The sequence below is a fragment of the Mauremys reevesii genome, linkage group 22 (genome assembly GCF_016161935.1).
Source record: "Mauremys reevesii isolate NIE-2019 linkage group 22, ASM1616193v1, whole genome shotgun sequence".
Classification (NCBI taxonomy): domain Eukaryota; kingdom Metazoa; phylum Chordata; order Testudines; family Geoemydidae; genus Mauremys; species Mauremys reevesii.
In genome coordinates, this window is record NC_052644.1 from 22,877,354 (window position 1) to 22,904,273 (window position 26,920).

Sequence of the window (26,920 nt, forward strand, 5' to 3'; positions counted from 1 at the left end):
CCCCGCCATGACAAGTGACTTGAGGCTGGGAGGCGTCAGCAACCTCCAGCCATTTCCCCCCCCCCAGTTCATCCCGGCCCCCCGCCAAGGCCCCGACCATCTCAGTCCCCACCCCGCACTGCCCAGCCGCTTCATGCCCCCCCACTGCCCACCCCTCTGCCAGGGTCCTGACCCCCCGGTGAGACAAAGGACGCCAATTAGATCATTTAAAAATAGATTTATTTACAGGGCAGGTCACCAGGGGGAGGCCCCTCGCCCACCCTGGGGGAGGGCTGCGGGGGGTTAACAAGGCAGAGAGAGGGGCAGGGATGGGGAAGAACAGATGGGGAGGGGCTGCTGCCTTTGGATCCACCCCAGCACGGCAGGATCCTGGGATCTGCTCCAGGTTGGCACAACAGGATCCCAGCATCAGCTCCCACATGGTACCTGGGATCCCGGGATCCACTCCCGCACTGCACGGTAGGATCCCGGGATCCACTCCCGCAGTGCACGGTAGGATCCCGGGATCCACTCCCGCACTGCACGGTAGGATCCCAGGATCCACTCCCGCACTGCACGGTAGGATCCCGGGATCCACTCCCGCACACCATGGTAGGAACCCGGGATCCACTCCGCAGTATCCACTCCCGCAGTGCAGTGGGATCCCGGGATCCACTCCACACCACGGTAGGAACCCGGGATCCACTCCCGCAGTGCACGGTGGGATCCCGGGATCCACTCCCGCACACCACGGTAGGAACCCGGGATCCACTCCCGCAGTGCACGGTGGGATCCCGGGATCCACTCCCGCACACCACAGTAGGATCCCGGGATCCACTCCCGCACTGCACAGTAGGATCCCGGGATCCACTCCCGCACTGCACAGTAGGATCCCGGGATCCACTCCCGCACACCACGGTAGGATCCCGGGATCCACTCCCGCAGTGCACGGTGGGATCCCGGGATCCACTCCCGCAGTGCACGGTGGGATCCCGGGATCCACTCCCACAGTGCACGGTGGGATCCCGGGATCCACTCCCGCACACCACGGTAGGATCCCGGGATCCACTCCCGCACACCACGGTAGGATCCCGGGATCCACTCCCCATTCTGGCCCAATGGCCAATACATGGTTAGATAAATTCCCTAGGCTGGAAATCTCCAAGCCACGTCAGTCGCCAGCCAGGCCTGGGTCCCCGCTGGCTCCCCCCAGCCACACACCCCCCCCAACAGCTCCGTCCTTGCCCCACAGGAAGCTAAACGGCTCAACCGCCCCACGTTGCGGCTTCGGGACGGTGGCTGCACTAGAGTGTGGCAGCTGGCGACCCCCGTGAGGGAGGCGCGGGGGGTAAAAACAGGGCCAGGGCCTCTCCCCCACAGCAGAGAACAGCTGAAAACCCAGCGAGCCAGCAGAGAGAGCACAGGGGGTCCAACACTCGGCAGCACGTCGTCTGCTCATGAGTGACTTGTGGTTCACTCGTGGGTTACACGTGGCTCACTCATGACTTTCTCCTATTTTCACACGTGACTGATCCATGGTTTACACGTGGGCTACGTGTGGTTTACTCACATGTTGCGTGTGTTTTATTCATGGCTCATCTACGCGTGTTCGACTCATCGTTGGCACGTCTCAGCTGCGGCAGCGCCAGAGCCCATTCCCCGGCAGCCTCCTGGCCTCCCCGTGCTTGGCTCCAGGCTCAGCCATGGCGCGTGGATGGGTTTGGTGGAGCTCGGCCTCCGGGAAGCCGCTCCTGGGTGCCTCGCCAGTGTCTCACAGGTCGTCCAAAGTGCCTGATGCACCAGGCGGAGATGGCCAGAGCCGAGGGGCCTCGCCAGTGAAAACCAGCATGATTGCGACGGTTCAAAACCACCCCGAGGGGAAGGAGGAGGGTCACCCCAGAGAGGCGGACGACACTGCCTTTCATGCACAAAAGGGTCTGTTGGACGTGGCCCCGTTATCTCGCTAATTGGCCAACAATTGCCGTCCAATTACACCCCCCTCCCACCCCCATTCAACTGACGACAACTTCCCTGACACAGGAGTCTTGCTCCATTAACGCCAGCATTGACGGCGTCCCCCGATCTACAGCGCGGGGACAGAAATTCAGCGCTCGTCACCGTGCTACTGCCTCCAATCGCTCTCTGAATCTCACCCCTAAATCCAGGGAGGTCACTTCCACCCCGTCCATTTCCCCCACTTCCATTGTAAAAGCCCCCCCTCTTCCCCGTTCAAAAATAGAACCATTTTATATATTAAAAAAGACGGCCCGGCAGGTAATTAGCGCCGAGCCCTGTAGATTTGTATATGATCAATGCACATAGCTCAATAATATCAATATACTCTCTGAAAAATAGAAAGGGGCTGGGAATCCCGTGGAGCGCTAAAGAAATGACATTCGGGTATTTCAGCCCCTTGGGATGGCCCCACAAAAATATAGCTCTATATCTTGAGCAAGAAGCTCACAGCCCCGGAAAATTTTGGTATCAAAACAAGACGACAAGGCAGCCCTCTCCCGTATGATGCAGTGCAGGCCCCGTGGGACTAACAGGAAGTCAACAGCAGTGAGAAGGGCGGGACTTCCTTCTTTGCCCCGTCCACAGAATAGGTGGCCTTTGACTCACAGGAAGTAGATGAGACATTAATAAGGCGGGACATCCTCCTTTGCCACGTCCACAGAATGAGGTGGCCTTTGATTCGCAGGAGAGGTTAATAAGGCGGGACGTCCTCCTTCGGCACTTCCCCAGAATCGGGGCACTTTGAACAGGAAGTAGCAGAGTGGAAACAGGGCAGAACTTCCTTTGCGGAGCTCGTGGGCCAGCACGAAGTCAAGGGAGCCCCTGGCGACTGTCCTCAAAAGGCGGGACTTCCCTTCCCGGGCAACAAATGGGAGACAAATGAAGGAACCCTCCCTATGAAAGGGGTGAGGGGCGGGACTCCTCTGCGGCCATTTCCACGGTGACCTTTGATCGTCAGGAAATAAATCAAGGAAACGGGCTTTGCAAGGAGGGAACCAACCCCTGAAATCAGCGGGCGGGACTTCCCTCCTGGCCGTTTCCATGGTGACGAACAGGCAACCTTCGACCGACAGGAGGGAATTAGGGCGGGACTTCCTCTGCCTGCCGCTTCTATGGCAACTCGAGGAGGTGACCTTTGACCTCCAGGAAAGTAAATCAAGAAACAAGAAGCGAAGAGCAGGGCTTCTTCCTCCACCGGACCCACGGGGATGAGCGGCGGGTGTGATGTCAGCAAACAAAGATGGCCGACACCCCCTGCCCCAGCCAAAACAAACATGGCCGACCCGGCTGCCCTCTCGAAACAAAGATGGCCGACGCCGAGCCCGCACAACGAGGGGCTACGAGGAGGCCACGGCTGTGGGCGGGCGATTTCCGGGGCACCCCGCGCCTGGAGGCCCTGGGTAATAAATAAAATCAGCCCCACAACTAGCGGCCGAACCACCCCTCAGTCCCCGAGGGACGTATCCTTCCACGTCGGAAATACACCCTGAGCCCCCCGGACTGGGATTAAACACAACGACCCCAGAAAAACGGGGTCAGAGCTGCAAGGCCGAGTGAGCACCAAGGGGAATGTCCCACATTGCGCCCCCTAGGGGCGAAATGGCGGCGTGCTCCGGCTCCCATTTAAAACGAGCCAGCAGGCGCATCCCACCGCTGACACCAAGCAGGGCTCTTGGTCGGAAGCAGGACACAGCCGTATCCAGCCGCCCTGGTGAACAGTCCCACAGGGCTGGGCCAAGAATCCAGGTGCGGAACGGGCGCTCCCCCAGCCGGCTCCGCCAGCAGCGGAGAGAGACGGACGGACGGACGGACTCACGGCTTCTGGGGCCCCGGGGACAGCACGACCGGAGTGGAGAGTCCGTCCACACTCAGCGAGGGGATGTGGATTTGCCCGCCAGAGTTAGAGGGAAACTGCGGGGAGAAGTGGGGGAGTGACCTACTGACCAGACCCCTCACTCCTGACCCATAGGCCCCCCAACTAGCCCAGCCATCCGCTCCCCCCAGCCCTGCCGGTGCCCCTCACTCCCGACCCGCAGCCCCCCGCTAGCCCAGCCCTGGGCTCCCTCCTCCCTCCCCGAGCCCCTCCCTCCCGACCCGCATACCTGGAAGGAGAGCTTGGCAGGGCTGTGTGGGGCGATGGGGCTCAGGGTGCTCCAGAAGTGGATGGTGGGTGGCAGGGAGCTGGGGGTCAGCAGGACGGGGGTCTGCACAGGAGAGGCGGGTGGTGAGAGAGAGAGAGAGAGAGAGAGAAACCCCATCTCCCGTCCAACCCCAGCTCCCTCCCCACAACCCCTTCTGCCCACCCCTTCCCCACCTCCAATCCTCCGGCCCCTGCAGGCCCTCCCCCCACCACAGATCCCTCCCCCCTGCCCCACAGCCGCTCACTAGCGCGTGCGTGGAGATCACGGTGGTGGGCGTCAGCCCGCTGCCTGCTCCCCCGCCGGGCGCCAACAGGGAGCCGCCGGCCGCGCTGATCTTCTCCTGCCCGGGCAGGGAGGGCAGCGCCAGGTCCTTCGGCTTCCGCCCCTTTGGGCCGTGCCCCTCGCTGGGGGCCCCCCCAGGCACCTCCTCCCCCTTCTCCTCCTGCGGCCCCTCCCCCGCCGGGAGCTCCGCCTCCGTCCCCCTGGGGGTCTCTTCGGCAGGTGGGGCTTCCTGCTTCACCCCCGAGTCGATCAGAACCAGGAGCGGGGACCCCTCCGCGTCCCCCTGTGCCTCCACTTTCACCACCACCGGCCGCAGCCCCGGGTCCCGCGGCGGCGGCGCCTCTGGCGGGGGGCGCTCTGCATCCAGGGGCTCCGGCCCCACAAAGACCTGGGGGCAAGATGGAGAAATGCAGCTAGTGCTGGGGCGGGGCAGCTGGGGAACAGCCGCACGTAACGCCCAGCGCTGAGATGCAGCCAGCTCTGGGGTGGGGCGACGGGGCCAGCTCACCTGCAGGGGTTCGCTCTCGTCTGCTGCTTCGATGCTGATCTCCAGCTGGGGAATCTCCTCCATCTTCCCGGGGGCCAGGTCGGGGGGGTCCAGGGGCTCGCTGCAGAGGGCGGGGGGGTCCTGGCGGGGTGCTCGCCCGGGGGGGGCCGCCTGCAGTGACTGGATGGTGAAGGTGGAGTACAGACCCGAGCGCATGTACTCGTTACGGCTACTCCGGGGGATGCTCCCCCCACGCAAGGACTTGGGGGGCCCGGAGCTCCCCTCCCCCGGCTGAGACTCGGCCAGCGCCGGCTCCACCCGCCGGAGCGTCCCTTCCTCCCGGGCCCCCTCCACGCCGGCTGGCTCCGGGTACGAGACAAATTTATAGACAAACTTCTGCCCGTTGACCTTCCGGATGATGTTCTGGAAAGAGAGAGGATAGAATGGGGGGGGCTGGGAGCCAGGACTCCTGGGTTCTCTCCCCGGCTCTGGGAGGGGAGTGGGGTCTGGTGGTTAGAGCAGGGGGCTGGGAGCCAGGACTCCTGGGTTCTCTCCCCGGCTCTGGGAGGGGAGTGGGGTCTGGTGGTTAGAGCAGGGGGCTGGGAGCCAGGACTCCTGGGTTCTCTCCCCGGCTCTGGGAGGGGAGTGGGGTCTGGTGGTTAGAGCAGGGGGCTGGGAGCCAGGACTCCTGGGTTCTCTCCCCAGCTCCGGGCGGGGAGTGGGGTCTGGTGGTTAGAGCAGGGGGGGCTGGGTGCCAGGACTCCTGGGTCCTCTCCCCAGCTCTGGGAGGGGAGTGGGGGCTGGTGGTTAGAGCAGGGGGGCTGGGAGCCAGGACTCCTGGGTTCTCTCCCCGGCTCTGGGAGGGGAGTGGGGGCTGGTGGTTAGAGCAGGGGGGGCTGGGTGCCAGGACTCCTGGGTCCTCTCCCTGGCTCTGGGCAGGGGTGGCCCGGACGCCTGGGTCCCGGCTCACCTTGTCGTAGTAGTAGCGCAGGGCGCGGCTGAGCTTGTCGTAGTTCATGTTGGTTTTGTTCTTACGCAGCCCCCAGAGCCGGGCGACCTCCTCGGCGTCCACCAGCTTGAACTCGCCGTCGTCCGACGTCCACGCGATCAGGTGCCCGTTGCTCTGCTGCTCCAGCAGCTGCAGCAGGAACTGCCAGAGCGTCACCGAGGGGTCCATGACTGCGGGGGATGGGGAGAGCGTGGGACAGGGACCTGAAACCCCGCCCTGGCACCGCCGGTGCCCCTCACTCCCGACCCGCAGCTCCCCCGCACTGGGCACCGCCAGTGCCCCTCACTCCCGACCCACAGCCCCCCCCCACTGGGCACCGCCGGTGCCCCTCACTCCCGACCTACAGCCCTCCCCACTGGGCACCGCCGGTGACCCTCACTCCCGACCCACAGCCCCCCCCACTGGGCACCGCCGTGCCCTCACTCCCGACCCACAGCCCCCCACTGGGCACCGCCGGTGCCCCTCACTCCCGACCCCCAGCCCCCCCCGCACTGGGCACCGCCAGTGCCCTCACTCCCGACCCGCAGCCCCACGGGGCACCGCCGGTGACCCGCACTCCCGACCCGCAGCCCCCCCCCCTGGGCAGTGCCGGTGCCCCTCACTCCCGACCCGCCGCCCCCCCCGCCCGGCACCGCCCGTGCCCCTCACTCCCGACCCACAGCCCCCCCCCGCCCGGCACCGCCGGTGCCCCGCACTCCCGACCCACACCCCCCCACCCCCCGCCCCGGGCACTGCTGGTGCCCCTCACTCCAGATCCGCAGCCTCCCCCCCAGCTGGCTCCGCCAGTGCCCCCTCACTCCCTACCCACAGTCCCCCCACTCCTAACCCACAGACCTGCCCCCCCTCCCCACCGGGCACCTCATTATTCTTCTCCCCACAAGGAAATTTCAGGATTTGGCCTAAAATAAGATTTTCTGCAGTTGGATCAAACCATGAACGCTCGAGGGGGGGCAGGGGGGCTGCGCTGGCGGGGGCTGCGGGTCGGGAGTGAGGAGCACTCAGCACCAGGGGGGTGGGGGGGCATCTCCTCCTATGTCCCCAAGGTCCTAGTGCAGCCCTCTGGGTGCTGTGGGGCAGGGAGCAGGGCGGGGCGGGGGGTGATCGGGGCACTGTAGGGCACAGAGTGGGTTGAGAGGCTGGGCTGGGGGCTCTCCCCTGGTAGTCTGGGCGGGGCACTGGGGGGTGGCTTGGGGCTGGGCAGGTGTTACTGGGGGTGCTGTGGGGCAGGGAGTGGGGCGAGCAACTGGGCAGGGGGCCCTTGGGGTGCTGTTGGGCAGGGAGGGGCGAGGGCTGGGCAGGGGGCGCTGGGGGTGCCGTGGGGCAGGGCGGGGTGAGGGGCTGGCCAGGGGCGCCGGGGTGCCGTGGGACAGGGAGGGGGCTGAGGGGCTGGCCATGGGGCACCGGGGGTGCCGTGGGGCAGGCAGGGGGTGAGGGGCTGGCCAGGGGGCCCCGGGGGTGCCGTGGGGCAGGGAGGGGGGCGAGGGGCTGGCCAGGGGGCGCTGGGGGTGCCGTGGGGCAGGGAGATGTTCTGTGAGGTTTTTCCCCACCCGAGGGCGCCGGCCACTCACCTGTCAGCGCGGCCGCGGGGCCTGGAGATGGAGCAAGCGGCTCCATGGGACCCCCGACCCCCCAGGTCCGCGCCGGCCGGTTACTGGTCCCAGTGTCCGGTTACTGGTCCCAGTGGCTGGTCCCAGGCCGGTTACTGGTCCCAGTGGCTGGTCCCGGGCCAATTACTGGTCCCAGTGTCCGGTTACTGGTCCCCCGTGGCTGGTCTCTGGCCGGTTACTGGTCCCAGTGTCGTGTTACTGGTCCCCCATGGCTGGTCCCTGGCCGGTTACTGGTCCCAGTGTCCGGTTACTGGTCCCCCGTGGCTGGTCCCTGGCCGGTTACTGGTCCCAGTGTCCGGTTACTGGTCCCCCGTGGCTGGTCTCTGGCCGGTTACTGGTCCCAGTGTCGTGTTACTGGTCCCCCATGGCTGGTCCCTGGCCGGTTACTGGTCCCAGTGTCCGGTTACTGGTCCCCCGTGGCTGGTCCCTGGCCGGTTACTGGTCCCCCGTGGCTGGTCCCTGGCCGGTTACTGGTCCCAGTGTCGTGTTACTGGTCCCCCATGGCTGGTCCCTGGCCGGTTACTGGTCCCAGTGTCCGGTTACTGGTCCCCCGTGGCTGGTCCCTGGCCGGTTACTGGTCCCAGTGTCCGGTTACTGGTCTCCCGTGGCTGGTCCCTGGCCGGTTACTGGTCTCCCGTGGCTGGTCCCTGGCCGGTTACTGGTCCCAGTACAACCAGCCACTGGTCCCAGCAGGTTCTCAGCTCCGCGCCGAGCGCCCCCCCAGCTGGCCGAGCTCCGCCGCATGCGCCTGCCGGGAAAGTCCCGGGTCCCGCGGCGCCGGCCGGGTGGGGGCCCCGGCCCCGGGTGGGGGCGGCGGCAGGTCCGGGGGCCGGGGGGCGCCGTGGCTCGGATCCAGCGAGACGGGGGATGCGGCGGCTGCTGACGGGGCCTGTCACATGCACCAGGGAAGGGGGAGGAGGGAGCGGGGGGGGGAGGGGAAAGGGAGAGGGGAGGGGCTGGGCCCGGACGCCTGGGTTCTCTCCTCGCCTGGGCGAGCCGAACCCCTCCCCCCCCTCCCCCCTCTCTTCCCAGAGCCGGGGAGAGAACCCAGGAGTCCGGGCTCCTAGACCCCCCTGCTCTAACCACCAGCCCCCACTCCCCTCCCAGAGCCGGGAGAGAACCCAGGAGTCCGGGCTACCAGCCCACTGGTCCCACCAGCCCCCGCTGCCCTCCCAGAGCCGGGGAGAGAACCCAGGAGTCCGGCTCCTTGCCCCACACTCAGCTCCCATGGATTCCGCCCTCGCTCGGGGGGCTGGCTGGGGGTCCCAGCTGGGGGCAGAGCAGAGGGGCCAGGGGGGACATGAGGGGGTCCCCGCACCCCCCGGCCAGGCCGCCGGAGACACAAAACCAGACACACGGACCCGAGTCGGAGTCTTTATTTTCACAGTCGAAATGAGATGACAGGACACTGCAGCCAGGGACAGCAGGGGAAACTGAGGCAGCACGAGGGGTGGGACTGGCTGGGGGGGGGGGGAAGGAACAGAACCAGGGAGAGAACCCAGGAGTCCTGGCCCCATGGGACAGGTAAACACAGCAGGAGGGGGCGGGGATTCCCCCAGCGCCCCCCTGGGATTCCCTGCCCCCCCCCAGTGAGCGGAGTCGGGGGGGGGGGTCCTAGCGGGCGAGGTCTCGTCTGGGGTCCTCAGGCAGGTCCTGGAAGCCTTGGAGCTCCCGCAGGCCCTGGGGGGAGGGGAGAGAAACGGGGTGTCGGGGGGGAACATCAGACCCCCCAGCCCCCCGCCCCCCGGTGCCCCCCAGTTCCCGGCCCTGACTGCCAGGGGAGAGAGCCCCCTGCCCAGCCCCCCCACCGCCCCCCAGCTCCCGGCCCTGACTGCCAGGGGAGAGTGCCCCTGCCCAGCCCCCATCCTGCCCCGCCCCCAGTGCCCAGCCCTGACTGCCAGTCTGCCCAGCCCCTGACTGCGTGCCCAGCCCTGACTGCCAGGCCCTGCCCAGCCCCCGCGCCCCAGCTCCCGGCCCTGACTGCCGGGAGAGAGCCCTGCCCAGCCCCCACCTGCCCCGGTGCGCCCCAGTGCCCAGCCCTGACTGCCAGGGGAGAGAGCCCCCTGCCCAGCCCCCCGCCCCCCGGTGCCCCCCAGTGCCCAGCCCTGACTGCCAGGGGAGAGGCCCTCTGCCCAGCCCCGCCCCGGTGCCCCCAGCTCTGACTGCCAGGAGAGCGCCCCCTGCCCAGCCCCCTGCCCGCTCCCTGCCCCACAGTGCCCAGCCCTGACTGCCAGGGGAGAGTGCCCCCTGCCCAGCCCCACCCTGCCCCCAGTGCCCCCAGTGCCCAGCCCTGACTGCCAGGAGAGCACCCCTGCCCAGCCCCACCCTGCCCCACAGTGCCCCCAGTGCCCAGCCTTGACTGCCAGGGAGAGCACCCCTCCCCAGCCCTGCCCCATGGTGCCCCCAGTGCCCAGCCCTGACTGCCAGGCAAGAGCGCCCTGCCCAGCCCCACCCTGCCCCCAGCGCCCAGCCCTGACTGCCAGGGCACCCCTGCCCAGCCCCCACCCTGCCCCACAGTGCCCAGCCTTGACTGCCAGGGAGAGCACCCCTCCCAGCCCTGCCCCATGGTGCCCCCAGGGCCCAGCCCTGACTGCCAGGGGAGAGCACCCCCTGCCCAGCCCCATCCTGCCCCACGGTGCCCCCCAGAGCCCCAGCCCTGACTGCCAGGCGAGAGCGCCCCCTGCCCAGCCCCCCATCCCACGGTGCCCCCCAGTGGCCAGCCCTGACTGCCAGGGAGCACCCTCCCAGCCCTGCCCCATGGTGCCTCCCAGCGCCCAGCCCTGACTGCCAGGGGAGAGCACCCCCTGCCCAGCCCCCCATCCTGCCCCAGGGGGCCCCCCAGTGCCCAGCCCTGACTGCCAGGGGAGAGCACCCCCTGCCAAGCCCTGCCCCATGGTGCCCCCCAGCACCGAGCCCTGACTGCCAGGGGAGAGCACCCCCTGCCAAGCCCCCTGGCCCGCTCCCCACAGCACAGTGCCCGTCCTGCCTGCCCCTGTGGGGCAAGTGCCCCCTTCTGGCCTCTCAATCCTGCAACCCCGTCCCGTGTTACCTCCAAGACCATCCGGATATTGGCCTTGATTTTGGCCGAGTCCTTGGCGAGGGATTCGCTGAGCCTGCAAAAGAGACACACCCGATGAGGCAGCGTTAGGGGATGGGGGGGCCCTGCACATTCTGGGGTCCCCTTTTGCCCTGCATGGACCACGACCAAGGTGGGGCCACCAAGGAATTCCAGCCCGCGCCCTGGTTAGCTCCCAGGGTCAGAATGCAGCTGCTCTGGGGTGGGGAACAGCTGCATATAACGCCGCAGGAGGATGGCTCGCCCGGCTCTGGGGAGGGGCGGCTGGGGACCAGCCCCACGGGGGGGGGGGGATCGTCTCCCCCACTCACTCGATCAGTAACTTGGTTTTCCTCTCCACGAAGCGCAGCGCCTCCGTCAGCGTCAGCTCCGCGAAGAACCCGTAGCCGAGGGCCAGGAAGATCCTGGAGGTGTCAGGCCTACGAGACGAGGAGATTTCGGGGGGGGTCATGCGGTGCAGGGGGCCCTGACCACACTGGGTTCTGGGGGCGGGGGGGGGGCAGTACTGTGGGAGAGCAGGGAGCTGGTGGGGTGTGGGGGGATGTTTAGGGGACCTGAGGGGGGCAGAGGAGGCTTCTGTGGGGGTGGGGGGAGCAGGATCAGATGCTGGGGCGTAGGGGTGAACCTCTGGGGGTGGCCACAATGGGAGTCAGGGGTTCACGTGGGGTGGAACCAGCCAAGGAGGGGGTCCCGGGGGTGAGGTTGGGGGGAGGGACCCAGAGGGTGTTGAGGGATCTGGGGAGGGAATGAAAGAGGGACCCAGTGGGGCAGATGTGTGGGGTTCCCAGGGGCCAGGATGAGGTTGGGGGGCTGAAGGGGGGCCCGGGGGCCCCGGAACTCACACGTCCGCGTTGACAAAGAAGTTATAGCCCAGATCCACCTGCGTCTGCACCGCTCGGCCGCCCGCCTCCTGCCAGGGAGAGGGGGCCCGTCAGCTGGGCCCGGCCAGAGAGCCACAGCCCCCCCAGAGACCCCACAGCCCCCTCTGTCAGAGAGCCGCAGCCCCCAGAGACCCACAGCCCCGGACAGAGAGCCACAGCCCCCGCCCCCAAGACCCCACAGCCCCACTCCCAGCCAGAGAGCCGCAGCCCCCAGAGACCCCACAGCCCCTCCTGGCCAGAGACACCCACAGGCCCCCGGCCAGAGAATGGGGGGGGCGGGGACTGGGCCCCTGGCGGGGGGGGGGACAGACGGGGGGAGCCTCCCGCCCACGTGCTCCAAGGTCCGGCCCATCTCGCGGAACTGAGACCCCCCCTTCACCCCCCGGCCTCGCCCAGAGACCCCACGGGGACACCCCAGCGGCGGGGGCGGGGGGGGCCCATTACCTGCAAACGCTCAATGACGGTCTTCAGCCACATGTGCTGAGTGATCTTCTCGTAAACCTCCTCCCGCTGCTGCTGCACCCGCCTGCCGCACAACACGGGTGAGGGGCGCCGGCCGGGCGGGGGGGGCTGCGGGGCGGGGGGCGCCGGCCGGCCGGGGGGGGGGGGTGCGGGGCGGGGGGCGCCGGCCGGGCGGGGGCTGCGGGAGGGGCGCCGGCCGGCCGGGGGCTGCGGGACGGGGGCGCCGGCCGGGCGGGGACCGTGGCGGAAACGGCGAATGTCCGGGGGCCGGGGACTGGGGCGCCCCGGCGGGGACAGACGGGGGAGCCTCCCGCCCACGTGCTCCAAGGTCCGGCCCATCTCGCGGAGCTGCGAGGGGCCGGGGCCGGTGAGGGGCTGGAGCCGGGTGACGCGAGACACTTCCTGAGCCCCGCGGTCTGGGCGAGATGGGGGCGAGGCCGGGGGTAACGGGAGGAGCGGGCTGGGGATGCGGGGGCAAATGCTGGGTGCCTGGGGCGGGGCCGAGCGGTCCTTGGGTGTGGGGCCAGGCAGAGACTGGGGCGGGGCTGAGTGGTGGGGCGGGGCCAGGCTGGGACTGGGGGCGGGGCTGGGTGTGGGGCGGGGCCAGGCAGAGAATGGGGCGGGGCTGAGTGGTGGGGCGGGGCCAGGCTGGGAATGGGGGCGGGGCTGAGTGGTGGGGCAGGGCCAGGCTGGGAATGGGGCGGGGCTGAGTGGTGGGGCGGAGCCAGGCAGAGACTGGGGGCGGGGCTGAGTGGTGGGGCGGAGCCAGGCAGAGACTGGGGCGGGGCTGGGTGTGGGGGCGGGGCCAGGCAGAGACTGGGGCGGAGCCAGGAGGAACCAGGGGCGGGGCCGAGTGGTCGGGGCGGGGCCAGGCAGGGACCACGAAGCGGGACCAGGCGGGGAGAGATGAAGCAGTCGGAGGGGCGGGGCCCGGCGGGGACCCGGGGGCGGGGCCAGGGCCGGGCTGGCGCGGGGGCGGGGCCGGCGGGGACCCGGGGGCGGGGCCAGGGCCGGGCTGGCGCGGGGGCGGGGCCCGGCGGGGCCCCGGGGGCGGGGCCAGGGCCGGGCTGGCGCGGGGGCGGGGCCGGCGGGGACCCGGGGCGGGGCCAGGGCTGGCGCGGGGCGGGGCCCGGACCGAGCGTTCGGGGCGGGGCCCGGCGGGGACCCGGGGGCGGGGCCAGGGCTGGCGCGGGGGCGGGGCCAGGGCTGGCGCGGGGGGCGGGGCTCACCACAGGTCTCGCTGCAGCACGTCGCTGACGAAGGCCTCGTAGCGCGGCACCTTCTCCGCCGGCCCCATGGCGGGCGCTGCGGGTCCCGCCCCTCAGGGATCAAAGGTCACCGAGTTCCCCCCCCGCCCTCCACTCTCCGCGCGACAGAGCCGCCGGAAATAGACGCGTCCGCTGCCACTTCCGGGTGGCGGCCCTTCGCCGGAAGTCAGTTGGGACCGCGCGCCTAGAAGTTCCGCTTTGGAAACGGAAGTTGACTCCGCTCCCTCCGTCACTGACTCCGGAAGCGCTTCCCGGAGACTACAGGGCGCGCCGGAAGTACACGCGGTAGCTCCGGCAACGGAGCACGGAAGTGACGCCATCAGACCGGAAGCGAGTCGCAGCAGCGCCGCAGGGCGAGCCCCCGCCCCCGGAGCGGCCACAGGGGGCCGGGGCTGCACGTCGGGAGTGAGGGGCACCAACCCCGCACGCGGCCCTTCCAGCTCCTGTTACAACCGGGCATCGCCTGGAGACCCGCCCCCCCCCCCCGGTGTCTCCAGCAGCACGTGCCAGGCCCCCCGGACGCCTGGGTTCTCGGCCGGGCAGGGGCTGGAGCCCCCCTGCCGCGGTCACAGCTGAGCTCATGGGCCCGGCCGTGGGGGGCCGGGGCCCTGCCCAGGGGGGCCGGGCCCGGCCTGAGACCCCTGGGGCTGCTGGGCCGGAGCGGCGCCTCTAGGCGGGGGGTCCCCAGCCGCTCCCCCCCAGCAGTGGCTGCAGCTCAGCCCAAGGGACCCGCCCCGTACAGTGTTACACGCGGCTGTTCCCAGCTGCCCTCCCCAGAGGTGGCTGCAGCTCAGCCCAAGGGACCCGCCCCGTACAGTGTTACACGCGGCTGTTCCCAGCTGCCCCTCCCCAGAGGTGGCTGCAGCTCAGCCCAAGGGACCCGCCCCGTACAGTGTTACACGCGGCTGTTCCCAGCTGCCCTCCCCAGAGGTGGCTGCAGCTCAGCCCAAGGGACCCGCCCCGTACAGTGTTACAGCGGCTGTTCCCAGCTGCCCCTCCCAGAGGTGGCTGCAGCGCAGCCCAAGGGACCCGCCCCGTACAGTGTTACACGCGGCTGTTCCCAGCTGCCCTCCCCAGAGGTGGCTGCAGCTCAGCCCAAGGGACCCGCCCCGTACAGTGCTCCACGCGGCTGTTCCCAGCTGCCCTCCCCAGAGGTGGCTGCAGCTCAGCCCAAGGGACCCGCCCCGTACAGTGTTACACGCGGCTGTTCCCAGCTGCCCCTCCCCAGAGGTGGCTGCAGCTCAGCCCAAGGGACCCGCCCCGTACAGTGCGCCACGCGGCTGTTCCCAGCTGCCCTCCCCAGAGGTGGCTGCAGCTCAGCCCAAGGGACCCGCCCCGTACAGTGCTCCACGCGGCTGTTCCCAGCTGCCCCTCCCCAGAGGTGGTCCCCTCTCAGCACCGAACGAGCCGTCCTGTGCGTAATCCTGAACTCTAACATGCTGCTGTTTCGTGCCCGAGCCCTGGGGGAGCAGGGTCCTAGACCCCAGCACGGGGGGCAGGTCACAAGGAGCTGGGCACAGCGTGAAAAGGAAGTTCTTTTATATACAAGTTTTGCCACATCCCCAAAAATATTTTTCTTTCCCCGAAAACAAAAATAATCTGCACAAACCCGCGGGGGAGGAGCCACATTTTGCCCCCCAAATGTGTCTGGGTAAGAAAACACCCTATGTGCCAGGTGGGCATGTGCCCCCGCCCCATGGGCACCTATGTACAGCCCTGAAAGCACCGGGGGGGGGGTTAACCCCTTTAGTGCTGGTGCTTCCTCACCCCCCGGCTCCAAGCAGGAAGGGGGGAGCCCTGTTGGCAATGGGCCCCCCGTGCATATGAACATCGAGATAAGTTAAAAAAAATCCACGGGGGGGGGAGGAGTTATTGCTCAATACGAGCCACCTGGATACAGGAGCTAGGGGGGCTGAAAGTGCCAAAAGGGGGTGAAAAGGGGGGAGGGGCACAGACTGACTGTGGGGGGAGCAGGACTCACCCCACAGCTGCACTGTGCCCCTCTCTTGCCAGGGATAACAGGCAGGATGTGGGGGTCAGACAGCCCCATTGCTCGGGTATTGTCAAGTAAAGCTCAGTGGGGTTTTGGGAGGGGCTCTCCTCAGACGTGCCCTGGGCTGAGAAACATTCCCCCCCTGCTCCCCCCAGCAGGATGGTGCCAACTGCTGTCCCCCTCCCCTGGAAGCTACTGGGGGGGCCAGCCCCCCCATCGGTAGAAGGGGGTCCCCTGAGCTGGTGGAGGGAGTTGCCCCCCCAAGTTCACAGGCCTGAGATGTCTTCACAGAGCAAATCTCTGAGGTCAAGGGTGGGAGGGACCCCGGCTCCTCCCTCCCCACCTCAGGGGTCAATCCACTTCCATGGAGTCGCTGCAGCAGCCCCCCCCAGCGTCGGGGGGCCTGGGGCAGGGGGCAGTGCCGGGGGGGCGGATCCGGTCCTGGCGCTGGTAGAACAGGACGTAGGCGGCTTTCGACTGCAGGAGAAAGGGAGAGCGTCAGAGAGAGCAGGGCATGCTGGGAGAACCGCGCCGGAGCAGGGCATGCTGGGAGAACCGTGCCCCGGGGCGGTGGGGGGCAGGAGCACACAGCACTAGATGGGTCTGTGGGTTTGAGTGGGGCAGCAGGGCCTGCTGGGAACAGGGTCAGCCTCACCTCAATCTGAGCCTCACCCACGGGCGAGACGCTGCTGTCGTCAAAGTAAAACCAGTGACCGGAGTCCTTGTTCCGGGCGAACGTCGTATCTGAGAGACGGGCAGGGGTGAGACCCTGTGCCCGCAGCGCCCCTCACTCCCGACCCGCAGCCCCCGGGACCCCTCCCCCAGCTCGGCCGGCACCCCTCACTCCCGACCCGCAGCCCCCGGGACCCCTCCCCCAGCTCGGCCTGCGCCCCTCACTCCCGTCCCGCACCCCCCGGGACCGCCCCCCCAGGGCGGGCGGCGCCCCTCCCTCCCGACCCGCAGCCCCCGCGACCCCTCCCCCAGCTCGGCCGGCGCCCCTCACTCCCGACCCGCAGCCCCCGGGACCCCTCCTCCCGCTCGGCCGGCGCCCCTCACTCCCGACCCGCCGCCCCCGGGACCCCTCCCCCAGCTCGGCCGGCGCCCCTCACTCCCGACCCGCAGCCCCCGGGACCCCTCCCCCAGCTCGGCCGGCGCCCCTCACTCCCGACCCGCAGCCCCCGGGACCCCTCCCCCAGCTCGGCCGGCGCCCCTCACTCCCGACCACCAGCCCCCGGGACCCCTACACCCGCGCGGCCGGCGCCACTCACTCCCGACCCGCAGCCCCGGGACCCCTCCCAGCTCGGCCGGCGCCCCTCACTCCCGACCCGCAGCCCCCGGGAAACACTCCCCCCCCAAGCTCGGCCGGCGGCCCTCACTCCCGACCCGCAGCCCCCGGGGCCCCTCCCCCAGCTCGGCCGGCGCCCCTCACTCCCGACCCGCAGCCCCCAGGAGCCGGCGCCCCTCACTCCCGACCCGCATCCCCTGGGACCCCCCCCAGCGCCCCTCACTCCCGACCCGCAGCCCCTGCCCGCTGCATACAGTGCCCGTCACGCAGGCTCCCGTAGTGGTTGGAGACGGCGATCAGGTCGTATTTGTGGGGCGCGGCGGCCACGTCCGCCCGGGGCTTGATAATGAAGTCCGAGAAGTCGAGGTCGCTGCGAGGAGAGGAGAGGAGTTACGGGGGGCTTGGGGGAGGGAACCCTGGCGTCCTGGCCCATCTGCAGCACAGGGGATTCTATCTGGCTCCATGCAGCCCAATGAGTGGTTCTCCTTTTTACACTTCCTCTCAACTGTTGTGCGTGGCTGTTCGCCAGCTGCCCCGCCCCAGAGGTGGCTGCATCTCAGCGCCGGGCGAACCGTCCCCGTGCGGTGTTATATCCAGCCGTTCCCCAGCTGCCCCACCCCAGAGCCAGACGCATCTCAGCGCCGGGCGAACCGTCCCCGTGCGGTGTTATATCCAGCCGTTCCCAGCTGCCCCACCCCAGAGCCAGACGCATCTCAGCGCCGGGCGAACCGTCCCCGTGCGGTGTTATATCCAGCCGTTCCCCAGCTGCCCCACCCCAGAGCCAGACGCATCTCAGCGCCGGGCGAACCGTCCCCGTGCAGTGTTATATCCAGCCGTTCCCCAGCTGCCCCGCCCCAGAGCCAGACGCATCTCAGCGCCAGGCGAACCGTCCCCGTGCGGTGTTATATCCAGCCGTTCCCAGCTGCCCCGCCCCAGAGCCAGCCGCATCTCAGCGCCGGGCGAACCGTCCCCGTGCGGTGTTATATCCAGCCGTTCCCAGCTGCCCCGCCCCAGAGCCAGACGCATCTCAGCGCCGGGCGAACCGTCCCCGTGCGGTGTTATATCCAGCCGTTCCCAGCTGCCCCGCCCCAGAGCCAGCCGCAGTGCTCACCGGAGGGGGAACTCCACAAGCGCGTCGAGCTTCTCGCGGGCGAGCCGGGTGTAGGAGAAGCGCTTGAGATGGATGATGAGCACCTCGGGCAGCGCCCACAGGTCCAGCTTCTTGGTGGCCAGCTGGTGCCGCTTGCAGGCGGGGCAGTACCTGGGGAGGCAGGGGCAGGGTGAGCCCAGGCCCTGGCACAGCACTGCTGCCCCCCGTCCCCATGGGCTTGGCTCTCACCAGGGGTTCTCCTCCTCCAGCGTCTCCACCGTGGTGAACAGCTCGACGCACTCACGCAGCTTCACCGGCTGCCTCCGCTGCACATGGCCCAGGCACTCGTGTTTCACGTAGCCCTGCCGAGGGATGGGGCTGTCAGGGGGGGCCCAGAGCCCCACCCCACTCCCGTGGGTTAACACTCTGGCCGAGCCCCTCCCCACTCCCCGTCAGTGAGGAATCCCACAGCTTACCGCTCTGGCTGAGGTATTCCTGCCCCCCCAACCCGGGCCAGACCCTGCAGCGGGGAGTCCCACAGGTTACTGCCCTGCCTGAGCTACCTCCGCCCGTCACACCCTGCAGCGGGAAGTCTTGCAGGTTAACACGCTGGTTGAGCTCCCCCCCCCAGCCATCACACCCTGCAGCGGGGAGTCCCACAGGTTACTGCCCTGCCTGAGCTACCTCCACCCATCACACCCTGCAGCAGGGACTCCCACAGGTTAACACCCTCACCTCTGCCTCCTCCTCATCGTAGTATCGCTTCTTCATATCCGAGTCCCAGTCGATGGCGATGTAGGGCTGGGCTGGGCGAGGGGAGACACCACATTACCTGCCCTGCCCCACAGAGCCCCCGGCGGGGGAGCCCCATCCCTGGCCCCCCGCGCCAGCCAGTCCCCACCCTGCCCCTCTGAGCCAGCCAGGCCCCGCCCTAGCACAGGATGGGGGCCAGCGCCCCGCAGAGGGAACAGTCCCCGTCCCGCCCCACTCACCATGCAGTGCGAAGCCCTCGCCAGGCAGGGCCGGGCGCTCGCTGGTCCCGTTGGCGTTCACCGGGCGCACGGTGAAGAGCGGCCGTCGGCGCCGGCACTTGCGTTTGGGCCGGTTGGCGGTGGGGGGCAGGGTCGCCTGGGGCGGGGACGGGGTGGGGGGCCCCCCCGAGCTCCCACTGCTTCCCTCCTCGGCCTGGCTGGCAGGGCCTTCATCCGGCGCCCCCTCCTCTTCCTCACCTGGGGGGGGGGCAGAGCCATGAGCCAGCGCAGCCACAGACCCTTTCTCCCCGCCCCAGACCAGCCCCCCACTCTGGGCCCCCGCTGCCACCAGACACACGCCATGGCCACAAGCCGGTGTCCCCCCAGCGACGCCCCCAAGCCCATCCCACCCCCCAGTGCCCCCCCCAGCTCCACACCCCCCGCATCAGCTTTCGAGGGGAGGGGCAGCCAGGCTGAGCCATTATTCACCTGGGGTGGGAGGGGGAGGAGAGCAGACAGTCTGGATCAATGCCCCCCGCCCCCATCCCTCCATGGAATGATGGGCTGGCCCCACAGCTCCGGCCCCAACTGGGGAACCCCTGCCAGCCTCTCTCGGCTCCCCTGGGCAGGCAGCCCCCGCCCCCCACTCTCCCACCCGCCCCAGCCCCCAATGCCCCCCCCCCATTACCCTCGCTCAGCCCGTTGGCCTGGGGACCGTACAGATCTTCCTCCTCGCTCTCCTCCTCCTCCTCCTCGGAGCCCGACTCCGGCCGCCGCACATAGCGCCTGCAACCAGAGCCAGTGCCTGAGCCCAGGGGCCCTGGGGGGCGGGCGGGCCCGTGGCATGTGGGGGGACAGGGCACCCCGGCTGCGGGAGGGAGGGGTCCCCATTTCAGGGGGTAGCAGGGGTAGAAGGGCAGCACTCAGAGCTGGTGCCGCAGCAGGCCCTAGAAGAGATCCCAGGGGCGGGGGTCAGGGATCAGCAGGATGTGAGGTTCCCGGGTTGGGGTCAGGGATCAGCAGGGTGTGGGGTCCCCGGGGGGGGGAGTGTTCCTGGGTTGGGGTCAGGGATCAGCAGGACGTGGGGTCCCCAGGGGGTGGTCCCAGGGACGGGGGTCAGGGATCAGCAGGACGTGGGGTTCCTGGGTTGGGGTCAGGGATCAGCAGGACGTGGGGTCCCCGGGCGGGGGGTGGTCCCAGGGGCGGGGGTCAGGGATCAGCAGGACGTGGGGCCCCCGGGGGGATTCCCAGGGGCGGGGGTCAGGGATCAGCAGGGCGTGGGGTCCCTGGGTGGTTCCCAGGGGCGGGGGTCAGGGATCAGCAGGGCGTGGGGTTCCCGGGTTGGGGTCAGGGATCAGCAGGGCGTGGGGTCCCTGGGTGGTTCCCAGGGGCGGGGGTCAGGGATCCGCAGGGCGTGGGGTCCCCGGGGGGGTTCCCCGGGGCGGGGGTCAGGGATCAGCAGGGCGGGGGGGCCCCGGGGGGGGGGCCCGGGGCGGGGCTCAGGGATCAGCAGGGCGTGGGGCCCCCGGGGGGATTCCCCGGGGCGGGGGTCAGGGATCAGCAGGGCCTGGGGCCCCCGGGATCCCGGGCGGGGTCAGGATCAGCAGGGCGTGGGGCCCCGGGATTCCCGGGGCGGGTCAGGATCAGCTGGACGTGGGGCCCCCGGGGGGATTCCCCGGGGCGGGGGTCAGGGATCAGCAGGACGTGGGGCCCCCGGGGGGATTCCCAGGGGCGGGGGTCAGGGATCAGCAGGACGTGGGGCCCCCGGGGGGATTCCCCGGGGCGGGGCTCAGGGATCAGCAGGACGGGGGGCCCCCGGGGGGGTCCCAGGGGGACACTCACGAGAGTCGCTCCAGCAGCAGGCCGTACAGGGCGTCCCAAGACAGCTGCGCCCGCGGCACGGAGACCAGCAGCGGGTGCCCGAACAGAACCACCCCATAGCCCGGGTCGCCGTCGCGGGGGGGCGCCCGCTCCCGCAGGTACACGGGCAGCACCAGTGCCCCCCCTGGCTCTGCCAGCCCCCCCGCTACTTCATACCTGGGGAGACAGCACTGAGACACGGCCCCCACAGACGGTGCCCCGCCCCACTGCCACGCCACAGCCCCCTTGTACCTGGGGAGAGACAACGCTGAGACAGCCCCTCCCCATACCTGGAGCCTCCCCCATGTCCACCAGCACCGCCCCCTTGTGACACACGTCCCGCCCACCCCGCAGGGGACACCCCCCCAGTGCTCACACGAAGATGTCGTCTCTGTCCAGGATGCAGCTCAGCGCCTCGTCCACCTGGTACAGCTTGTAGAAGCGATGGCTGAACACGTCGGCCACCATCATCTGGGGGGGTTGGGGGGAGAGACCAGCCCTGAGCACCCCCTGGACCAGGCCGGTGACCCCAGTGGGGATGGGCCCCATTCCCCGCCCTCCTGAGCCAGCCAGTTCCCACCCCAGGGCTGGATGGGAGCTGCCGCCAGGGAACAAAATGGGCATTTGGTGTGATATTGTCATGACCCTGGTGTGTGCCTCGGTTTCCCTTTGTTCCAAGTCTTGGGTCTGCTGGTGGGGGGGGGGGGACAGGGTGGCTAAGGAACCAGCTGGACGCACCCTCCCCCCATGGCCATGCAGCACCCCAAAAAGACCCCATGTAGCCCCTAGGAACCAGTGTGGCTGGGGGGCTCCCTGGGGGGCTGGCAGCACCCATCCTGTGGGTCCACCACAGCCCCCACAGGGGAGGGGCCCCAAGTCCCACCCCCACTCCCCCAAGGGCCAGGGCGGGCGCTGACCTGCTCAGCCGGGACCCCCGTGTGCTTGGCCAGAGCCAGGCAGAGATCCAGCACTTTGCCAGCCTTGGGCACGACCACTCTGTGCTGTGGGGAGGAGACAGCCAGTGTCAGACACGCCCCACGGGGACCCCCAGAGAGATGGAGTCCTGGCCCCCAGCCCCCCACTGTAACTACTTGCTTCATTCCCCTCCCAGAGCTCAGAATACAACCCAGGAGTCCTGGCTCCCAGCCCCCACAGTAACCACTAGACCCCACTCCCCTGTCACCGCCAGGGATGGAACCCAGGAGTCCTGGCTCCCAGCCCCCTTGCTCTAACCACTAGACCCCTCTCCCCTCCCAGCACCAAGGAGAGAACCCAGGAGTCCTGGCTCCCAGACCCCCCTTGCTCTAACCACTAGACCCCACTCCCCTCCCAGTGCCAGGGATGGAACCCAGGAGTCCTGGCCCCCAGCTCTAATCACCAGACCCCACTCCCCTCCCAGCACCAAGGAGGGAACCCAGGAGTCCTGGCTCCCCGCTCAGACCTGCTGGGGCTTGCGGCTGGGGTCCATGTAGACGAAGAACAGCTCCATGGCGCGCTCCTGGCTGACGGGCAGGGGCACGCTGAGGTAGCAGAAGGGGTCGAAGGTGACGGACACCTTGCCGCAGGCCGGGCACACCAGGGTGGATTTGAAGAGGCCGTGGAAGATATCCACGATGATGGAGTCGTTCCGGCGCTTGTGGTTCCGCCAGGCCTCCTCCGCCACCTCCTGCAGGGCGAAGGGACGGCAGGCTGGGGCGCGGGGCAGCCGCCTCTGGGGAGGGGCAGCCGACTGGAACGCCTCCCGCCCGCGGCTGAGCCCACCGCCCTGCTCCCCGCCCCACAGCACCCCCCGGCGCCTCACCTCGTCCGGCCGGCCGGCCGCGTCCCGCAGCTCCACGTACTCCTTGCGTTTGACGCGGTTGAGGTCCTCGTGCAGCCCGTCCAGCAGGAAGGACAGCAGCTCCTGCGCGTCGTGCTGCTGGTAGCCCAGGAACTGCGAGGCAAAGTGCCCCACCTTGGTCTGGGGGAGAGCGGCGGTCAGGCCTGGGGGGTCCCCGGGGTCAGCCCCTCCCCAGGACACGGGGGAGTGGGGGGACGCTGGGGGGGACGACGGAGCAGGGGCCAGGGGCCGTGAGCATGCGCTGTCCACATCGGAGGGCAAGGGGGGGCCGGTACCTTGAACATGCGCGGCACGATGGCGCGGTGGTGGCCGGACCAGGCCTGCTTCACCAGGTCGGCGTAGGCCTCGGCGATCTCGCCCTTCATGCCCAGGGGGTTGCTGAAGTTCAGTTCCCCCAGGTAGTGGTTGTTGAGGAAATACTCCGTGAGGGGGGGCACGTTGCTGAGACACTGCAGGGGGGCGGGGGGGGTCAGTGAGAGGGGAACCCCAAAGCTCTGCACCCCGACACAGAACTCGGCTCCACCCTGCTCTAACCACCGGACCCCATTCCCTTCCCAGAACCGAGCGGTACCTTTCAGCACAGGGCGCGCCCACACCCCAACCCTCTCTCTAAGGAGCCGACCGACTCAATCCAGCAGAGGGCGCTGCAGCACGCACATGGGGCTGCCGCCCTCTCCTGGAGAGAAACGGAACTGCAACACTGTGTGTCATGAGCCCCGCAGGGGCCGACCCCAAGGGGGATTCCCTGAACCCGGGTGCAGAAGCTACCTGGAAGGCTGAGTTCATGAAGCAGGTGTTGCCCAGGTTCGTCAGGCCGCAGACCCCCGGCTGCCCCCTGTACAGCTCCTCGTCCTCCACGGAGTTCCTCCTGGGGAGCAGAGGGCACAGGCAATGAGGAGGGGCAGCTGGGGAACAGGCACACACAACACTGCACAGAGACAGCTCAGAGATGCAACCGTCTCTGGGGCGGGGCAGCTGGGAACCAGCCACACAGAACGCCGCACGAGGACGGCTCAGCCAGGCCTGAGATGCAACCATCTCTGGGGTGGGGCACCAGGGTTCTACTGGCACCATTCCGCCCACCCCCGTGAGAAAGGGGCACTCACATGACGTGGGGTCGAGAGCTGGGCCAGGTTCCGTCCTTGTTTCGTGTCTCCATTATCACCACCTGGGGTAGATGAGGGGCCGGTGAGTTAGTTAAACCCACCCGCCTGCTCCCTGCAGCACAGCGCCCCCCTGACTGCCAGGGCAGAGCACCCTCTGCCCAGCCCCCCGCCCCCCAGCTCCTACCTGCCCCGTGCTGAGGCAGGCGTCCAGCACCGTCATGTGGATGTTCCGGAGCCGCTCACAGGATCCGTCCGAGTTCTTCACCCAGAGCCGGGTCTCGTCCTCAGGGGGCACCTCGAACTGGCGCCGGGCTTCCTGGAGCACCGCGTCTGTGGGGAGGGGAACGTTAACCCGAGGGACTCCCCGCTGCAGGGCTCAGATGACGGGGGGGGGGGTCGAAACACCCGCAGCGGCTCAGCCCCCCACCCCCGGACGCCTGGGTTACCGATGGTGTCCACACGGCTGAACTGGGCGGTGACAGGGCTGTCCAGGTCGTTGTGCTGGCAGAGATACAGCTCCACCGGGTACACCTCCACCTTCTGCGTGCTGGGCAGCTCCACCACCTGCCAGTGAGAGACGGGGGCTGAGAGCCAGGCAAGGGGGCACCATCCTGCCCCGGCACCTTGCACCCCCTGGCTGCCAGAGGGGGGGCCTGGGCAGAGAGGATCATGGTACCCTATGGACACTGAGCCTGGGAGTTTGGGGGGGCTCATGGGCTCGGACCTCCGGGCTTCTCTGTGTCCTGGCGCCAGCCCCCAAGCATCCCGAGCAGGATCACGCACGCTCCCGGGGGCTGGCACACGCCCCTGCCGCCCACGCCTGCCCCCCCAGTGGCCTGTGCCCGAGGATGCCCCCTCCCCTCACCTTGCGTTCGATGGGTGGCTGGTCGTGCTCCAGCCCGTACCAGCTCACCAGTTTGTTCCACACGTCCTCGGGCACCAGCACATACTCCTCGGACTCCACCAGCCGCTCCTTCAGCCGGAACGACTCCAGGTCTTGGGGGGCAGGGGACAGGTTAGCCAGCCGCGGCCGGGGTGGTGCCAACAGCCAACTCGCTATCGCGGGGCTACTAGGACGACTACGTTCTCTAAATAGCCCAGGGAATTCACCTCCGGAACTCACTCCTACAGGACAGCAAACCCTGCTCCCCTGCCAGCGCCGGGTGAGAACCCAGGCGTACCGGCTCCCAGGCCCACCCTAACCACTAGAATCCACTCCCCTCCCAGATAGGGCTGCCCGGGAGGGGGGGGGGGCAAGTGGGACAATTTGCCCCGGGACTCGCAGGGGCCCCCACGAGAATATAGTAATCTAGAGTATTGCAACTTTTTTTTTTATGGAAGGGGCCCCCGAAATTGCTTTGCTCCAGGCCCCCTGAATCCTCTGGGTGGCCCTGCTCCCAGAGCCGGGGAGAGAAACCAGATGTCCTGGTTCCCAGCACCCCCTGCTCTAACCACTAAACCCCACTCCCCTCCCAGAGCCGGGGAGAGAAACCAGATGTCCTGGCTCCCAGCCCCCCCTGCTCTAACCACCAGACCCCACTCCCCTTCCAGAGCCAGGGCGAGAACCCAGGCGTCCTGGCTCCCGGCCCTCCCTGCTCTAACCACCAGACCTCACTCCCCTCCCAGAGCCAGGGAGAGAACCCAGGTGTCCTGGCTATCAGCCTGGTGGTTGGGTACCTTCGAAGAGCTCGGAGTTATTGATGTGCCCCGGGAAGGAACTGGAGTTCTGGTCGCCCGATTCCACATACTCCTTCCACTGCTGGTACCAGTGATTCTCCAGCAGGTACCTGGGGGGGAGATGGACCCAGCTGCAGCTCAGGCCCCCACCCCCGGATGCCTGCACCCCTCCCCAGGGCCACGTCTAGGGCACTGTTTAATCTGATGCCAATACTCCCCCAACCCCCTTGTTCCCTTTTCCCACCTGCCCTGCCTGCCCCCACCCACCCCCACCATGATTGTCCCCCCAGATCTATCCCAGAGCCACCGGGGGGGGCTCCCACCGGGAAAGAGTGAACCCAGGTGTCCTGGCCAATCCCTAACCAGAGAGAGTCTTCTCCATCCCAGCTGGGTTCAGGATTCTCTGTTTTTCTTTACAAAATTGCTGTTCCTCATTATGTGCTGCTCTTCGTCCCCTGCCCTGCCCCAGAGGTGGCTGCATCTCAGCACCGGGCGAGCCATCTGTGTACACCGTTATGTACAGCTGTTCCCCAGCTGCCCCACCCCAGAGGTGGCTGCATCTCAGCCCTGGGGGAACAATCGTTTGCAGATGAGTCAATGAACTTGTGCTGCCTGGGAAAGTCCAAACTTTGCTTCCTGGGAAGTCCGGGACTAGGGGACGGGACTTCCCAGTTCTGTGGTGACACCAGCTACTTCGATGAAGAGACCTGTCAGCAATTTCACTCCCTCCCTTGCTGGGACTGTCCCACGACAGCTCTGCCTGGCTGCAACCTACTTCCTAGCAGGGGTCCTCTCTAGGGGAAACATCACATGGGGACGGCTCGGTGCTGAGCTGCAGCCACCTCTCGGGTGGGGTAACTGGGGAACAGCTACACAGCGAGGCTGTGGGAACTCCCTGAGCAGTGAGCTGGACAAGTAGCTGTCCTCGATTGCAACCTTCTGGGGGAGGGAGGGAGGGAGGGTGTGAGTGGAGCTGGGGTTTGCCCAGGACGCTGGGGTCCATGCCCGACCCGGGGGGAGGAGCCCCAGGGCTGAGAAGGGGTCATCGTCCCCCTGCTGCTGCTTGGGGTAACCAGTGGGGGCACAGCAGGGGGGCAGGGGACAGCCAGCTTCCTCAGGGGCATAAGGCAACCTAGGATAGGAGATTCACCAGCCTCCCCCCCCCACACACACCTCCTGCCTCCCCCCTTCCACAGCCGGGGCCCCCCATCCTCCTTCCGCTGCTCCCCACCATCACCCACTTCCCTCCCCCTCCAGCTCCTCCCCCACTCCCTTCTCTTCCCACCCCCATTCCCCCCACGGGCCCCTCCCCAATCCCAATGCTCCTCCCATTCACTAACCCCCACCACTAGCCCTTCCCCACTAGCGACCCCCACAGCCTCCTCCTCCCTCCCAGGCCCCTCCCCGCCACCCTCCTCATCCCCTTCCCCGCGGCCCATCCCCCTTCTCCCCCACTGCCCCCAGCCTCCCGGGGCCCCGCCCCTCACCATCGCTCCCCCGCCCGCAGGCCGCGCTGCTCCGCCGCCTCCACCTCGCGCCGCTGGGCCTCGAGCCCTGGGACCCCCCCCGCCGCCGCCGCCGCCATGGCCCGCACCCCGCCCCCCCCCGCCGGCCCGACCGGAAACAGGAAGCGGCGACGCTGGGACCCCCGCCCCCTCTCTGCGCCGTCACCGCCCCCTGAGGCCTCGCCCACCCGCTTCCGGCCGGCGCCATCTTGGGCGTGGCGCACGGACGAGGGAGCAGCCATGTTGGAAGCGGCTAAAGGGGGAGGGGCTCCCCCAAGGTTTCTAATCCTCCATTTTGAGTGTGGCCGAGCATGGTGTGGCCCGGTCAGCCATATTGAGTGTGGTATATACCGCCAACAGGAGGGGAGCCCGGGGCCCCTTTGCC

General features: G+C 68.6%; 3 protein-coding genes across 4 annotated transcripts; all 3 read right to left on the reverse strand.

Annotated features, from left to right (window-relative positions):
* Positions 1-663: 663 nt before the first annotated feature.
* On the reverse strand, positions 664-8,405 carry ELK1 (ETS transcription factor ELK1). Its single transcript, XM_039511030.1, has 6 exons — positions 7,483-8,405; positions 5,876-6,084; positions 4,927-5,328; positions 4,381-4,806; positions 4,098-4,199; positions 664-3,906 (listed from the first exon to the last, which is right to left on the reverse strand). The coding sequence occupies exons 1-6, from the start codon at positions 7,526-7,528 to the stop codon at positions 3,808-3,810; spliced, it is 1,284 nt and encodes a 427-aa protein (XP_039366964.1). The 5' UTR covers positions 7,529-8,405; the 3' UTR covers positions 664-3,807.
* Positions 8,406-8,881: 476 nt separating this feature from the next.
* On the reverse strand, positions 8,882-13,465 carry UXT (ubiquitously expressed prefoldin like chaperone). The gene is made up of 6 exons (XM_039511031.1): positions 13,170-13,465; positions 11,923-12,004; positions 11,440-11,507; positions 10,909-11,016; positions 10,571-10,634; positions 8,882-9,201 (listed from the first exon to the last, which is right to left on the reverse strand). Exons 1-6 carry the CDS (start codon positions 13,235-13,237, stop codon positions 9,136-9,138), a joined length of 456 nt encoding a protein of 151 aa, XP_039366965.1. The 5' UTR covers positions 13,238-13,465; the 3' UTR covers positions 8,882-9,135.
* A 1,265-nt stretch (positions 13,466-14,730) lies between these two features.
* USP11 (ubiquitin specific peptidase 11) lies at positions 14,731-26,620 on the reverse strand. 2 transcript variants are annotated; one of them, XM_039511022.1, is made up of 21 exons: positions 26,518-26,620; positions 25,031-25,140; positions 24,219-24,349; positions 23,800-23,917; positions 23,538-23,683; positions 23,354-23,415; positions 23,016-23,115; positions 22,523-22,696; positions 22,209-22,340; positions 21,849-22,073; positions 21,325-21,408; positions 20,784-20,878; positions 20,390-20,584; positions 19,236-19,333; positions 18,569-18,805; positions 18,312-18,382; positions 17,826-17,938; positions 17,598-17,747; positions 16,741-16,856; positions 15,857-15,945; positions 14,731-15,678 (listed from the first exon to the last, which is right to left on the reverse strand). In XM_039511022.1, the coding sequence occupies exons 1-21, from the start codon at positions 26,613-26,615 to the stop codon at positions 15,553-15,555; spliced, it is 2,670 nt and encodes an 889-aa protein (XP_039366956.1). In that variant the 5' UTR covers positions 26,616-26,620; the 3' UTR covers positions 14,731-15,552. The 2 variants fall into 2 exon arrangements, with proteins under 2 accessions (XP_039366956.1, XP_039366955.1); XM_039511021.1 differs by having other exon boundaries at positions 22,209-22,367.
* Between the last annotated feature and the right edge of the window lie 300 nt (positions 26,621-26,920).

Excerpts from the sequence above, each read along its gene's own strand:
- ELK1 (XM_039511030.1), bottom strand. The coding sequence starts at position 7,528 with ATGGAGCCGCTTGCTCCATCTCCAGGCCCCGCGGCCGCGCTGACAG. Across the intron at positions 6,085-7,482 it reads CCCCGCGGCCGCGCTGACAG|TCATGGACCCCTCGGTGACG; the intron begins GTGAGTGGCCGG and ends CATCCCCCGCAG. Across the intron at positions 4,807-4,926 it reads ACGAGAGCGAACCCCTGCAG|GTCTTTGTGGGGCCGGAGCC; the intron begins GTGAGCTGGCCC and ends TCTTGCCCCCAG.
- UXT (XM_039511031.1), bottom strand. The coding sequence starts at position 13,237 with ATGGGGCCGGCGGAGAAGGTGCCGCGCTACGAGGCCTTCGTCAGCGAC. Across the intron at positions 11,017-11,439 it reads TTCTTTGTCAACGCGGACGT|GCCTGACACCTCCAGGATCT; the intron begins GTGAGTTCCGGG and ends CTCGTCTCGTAG. Across the intron at positions 9,202-10,570 it reads ATATCCGGATGGTCTTGGAG|GGCCTGCGGGAGCTCCAAGG; the intron begins GTAACACGGGAC and ends CCCTCCCCCCAG.
- USP11 (XM_039511021.1), bottom strand. The coding sequence starts at position 26,615 with ATGGCGGCGGCGGCGGCGGGGGGGGTCCCAGGGCTCGAGGCCCAGCGG. Across the intron at positions 23,116-23,353 it reads AGCTCTCGACCCCACGTCAT|GAGGAACTCCGTGGAGGACG; the intron begins GTGAGTGCCCCT and ends TCTGCTCCCCAG. Across the intron at positions 15,679-15,856 it reads TGGGTGAGGCTCAGATTGAG|TCGAAAGCCGCCTACGTCCT; the intron begins GTGAGGCTGACC and ends TTTCTCCTGCAG.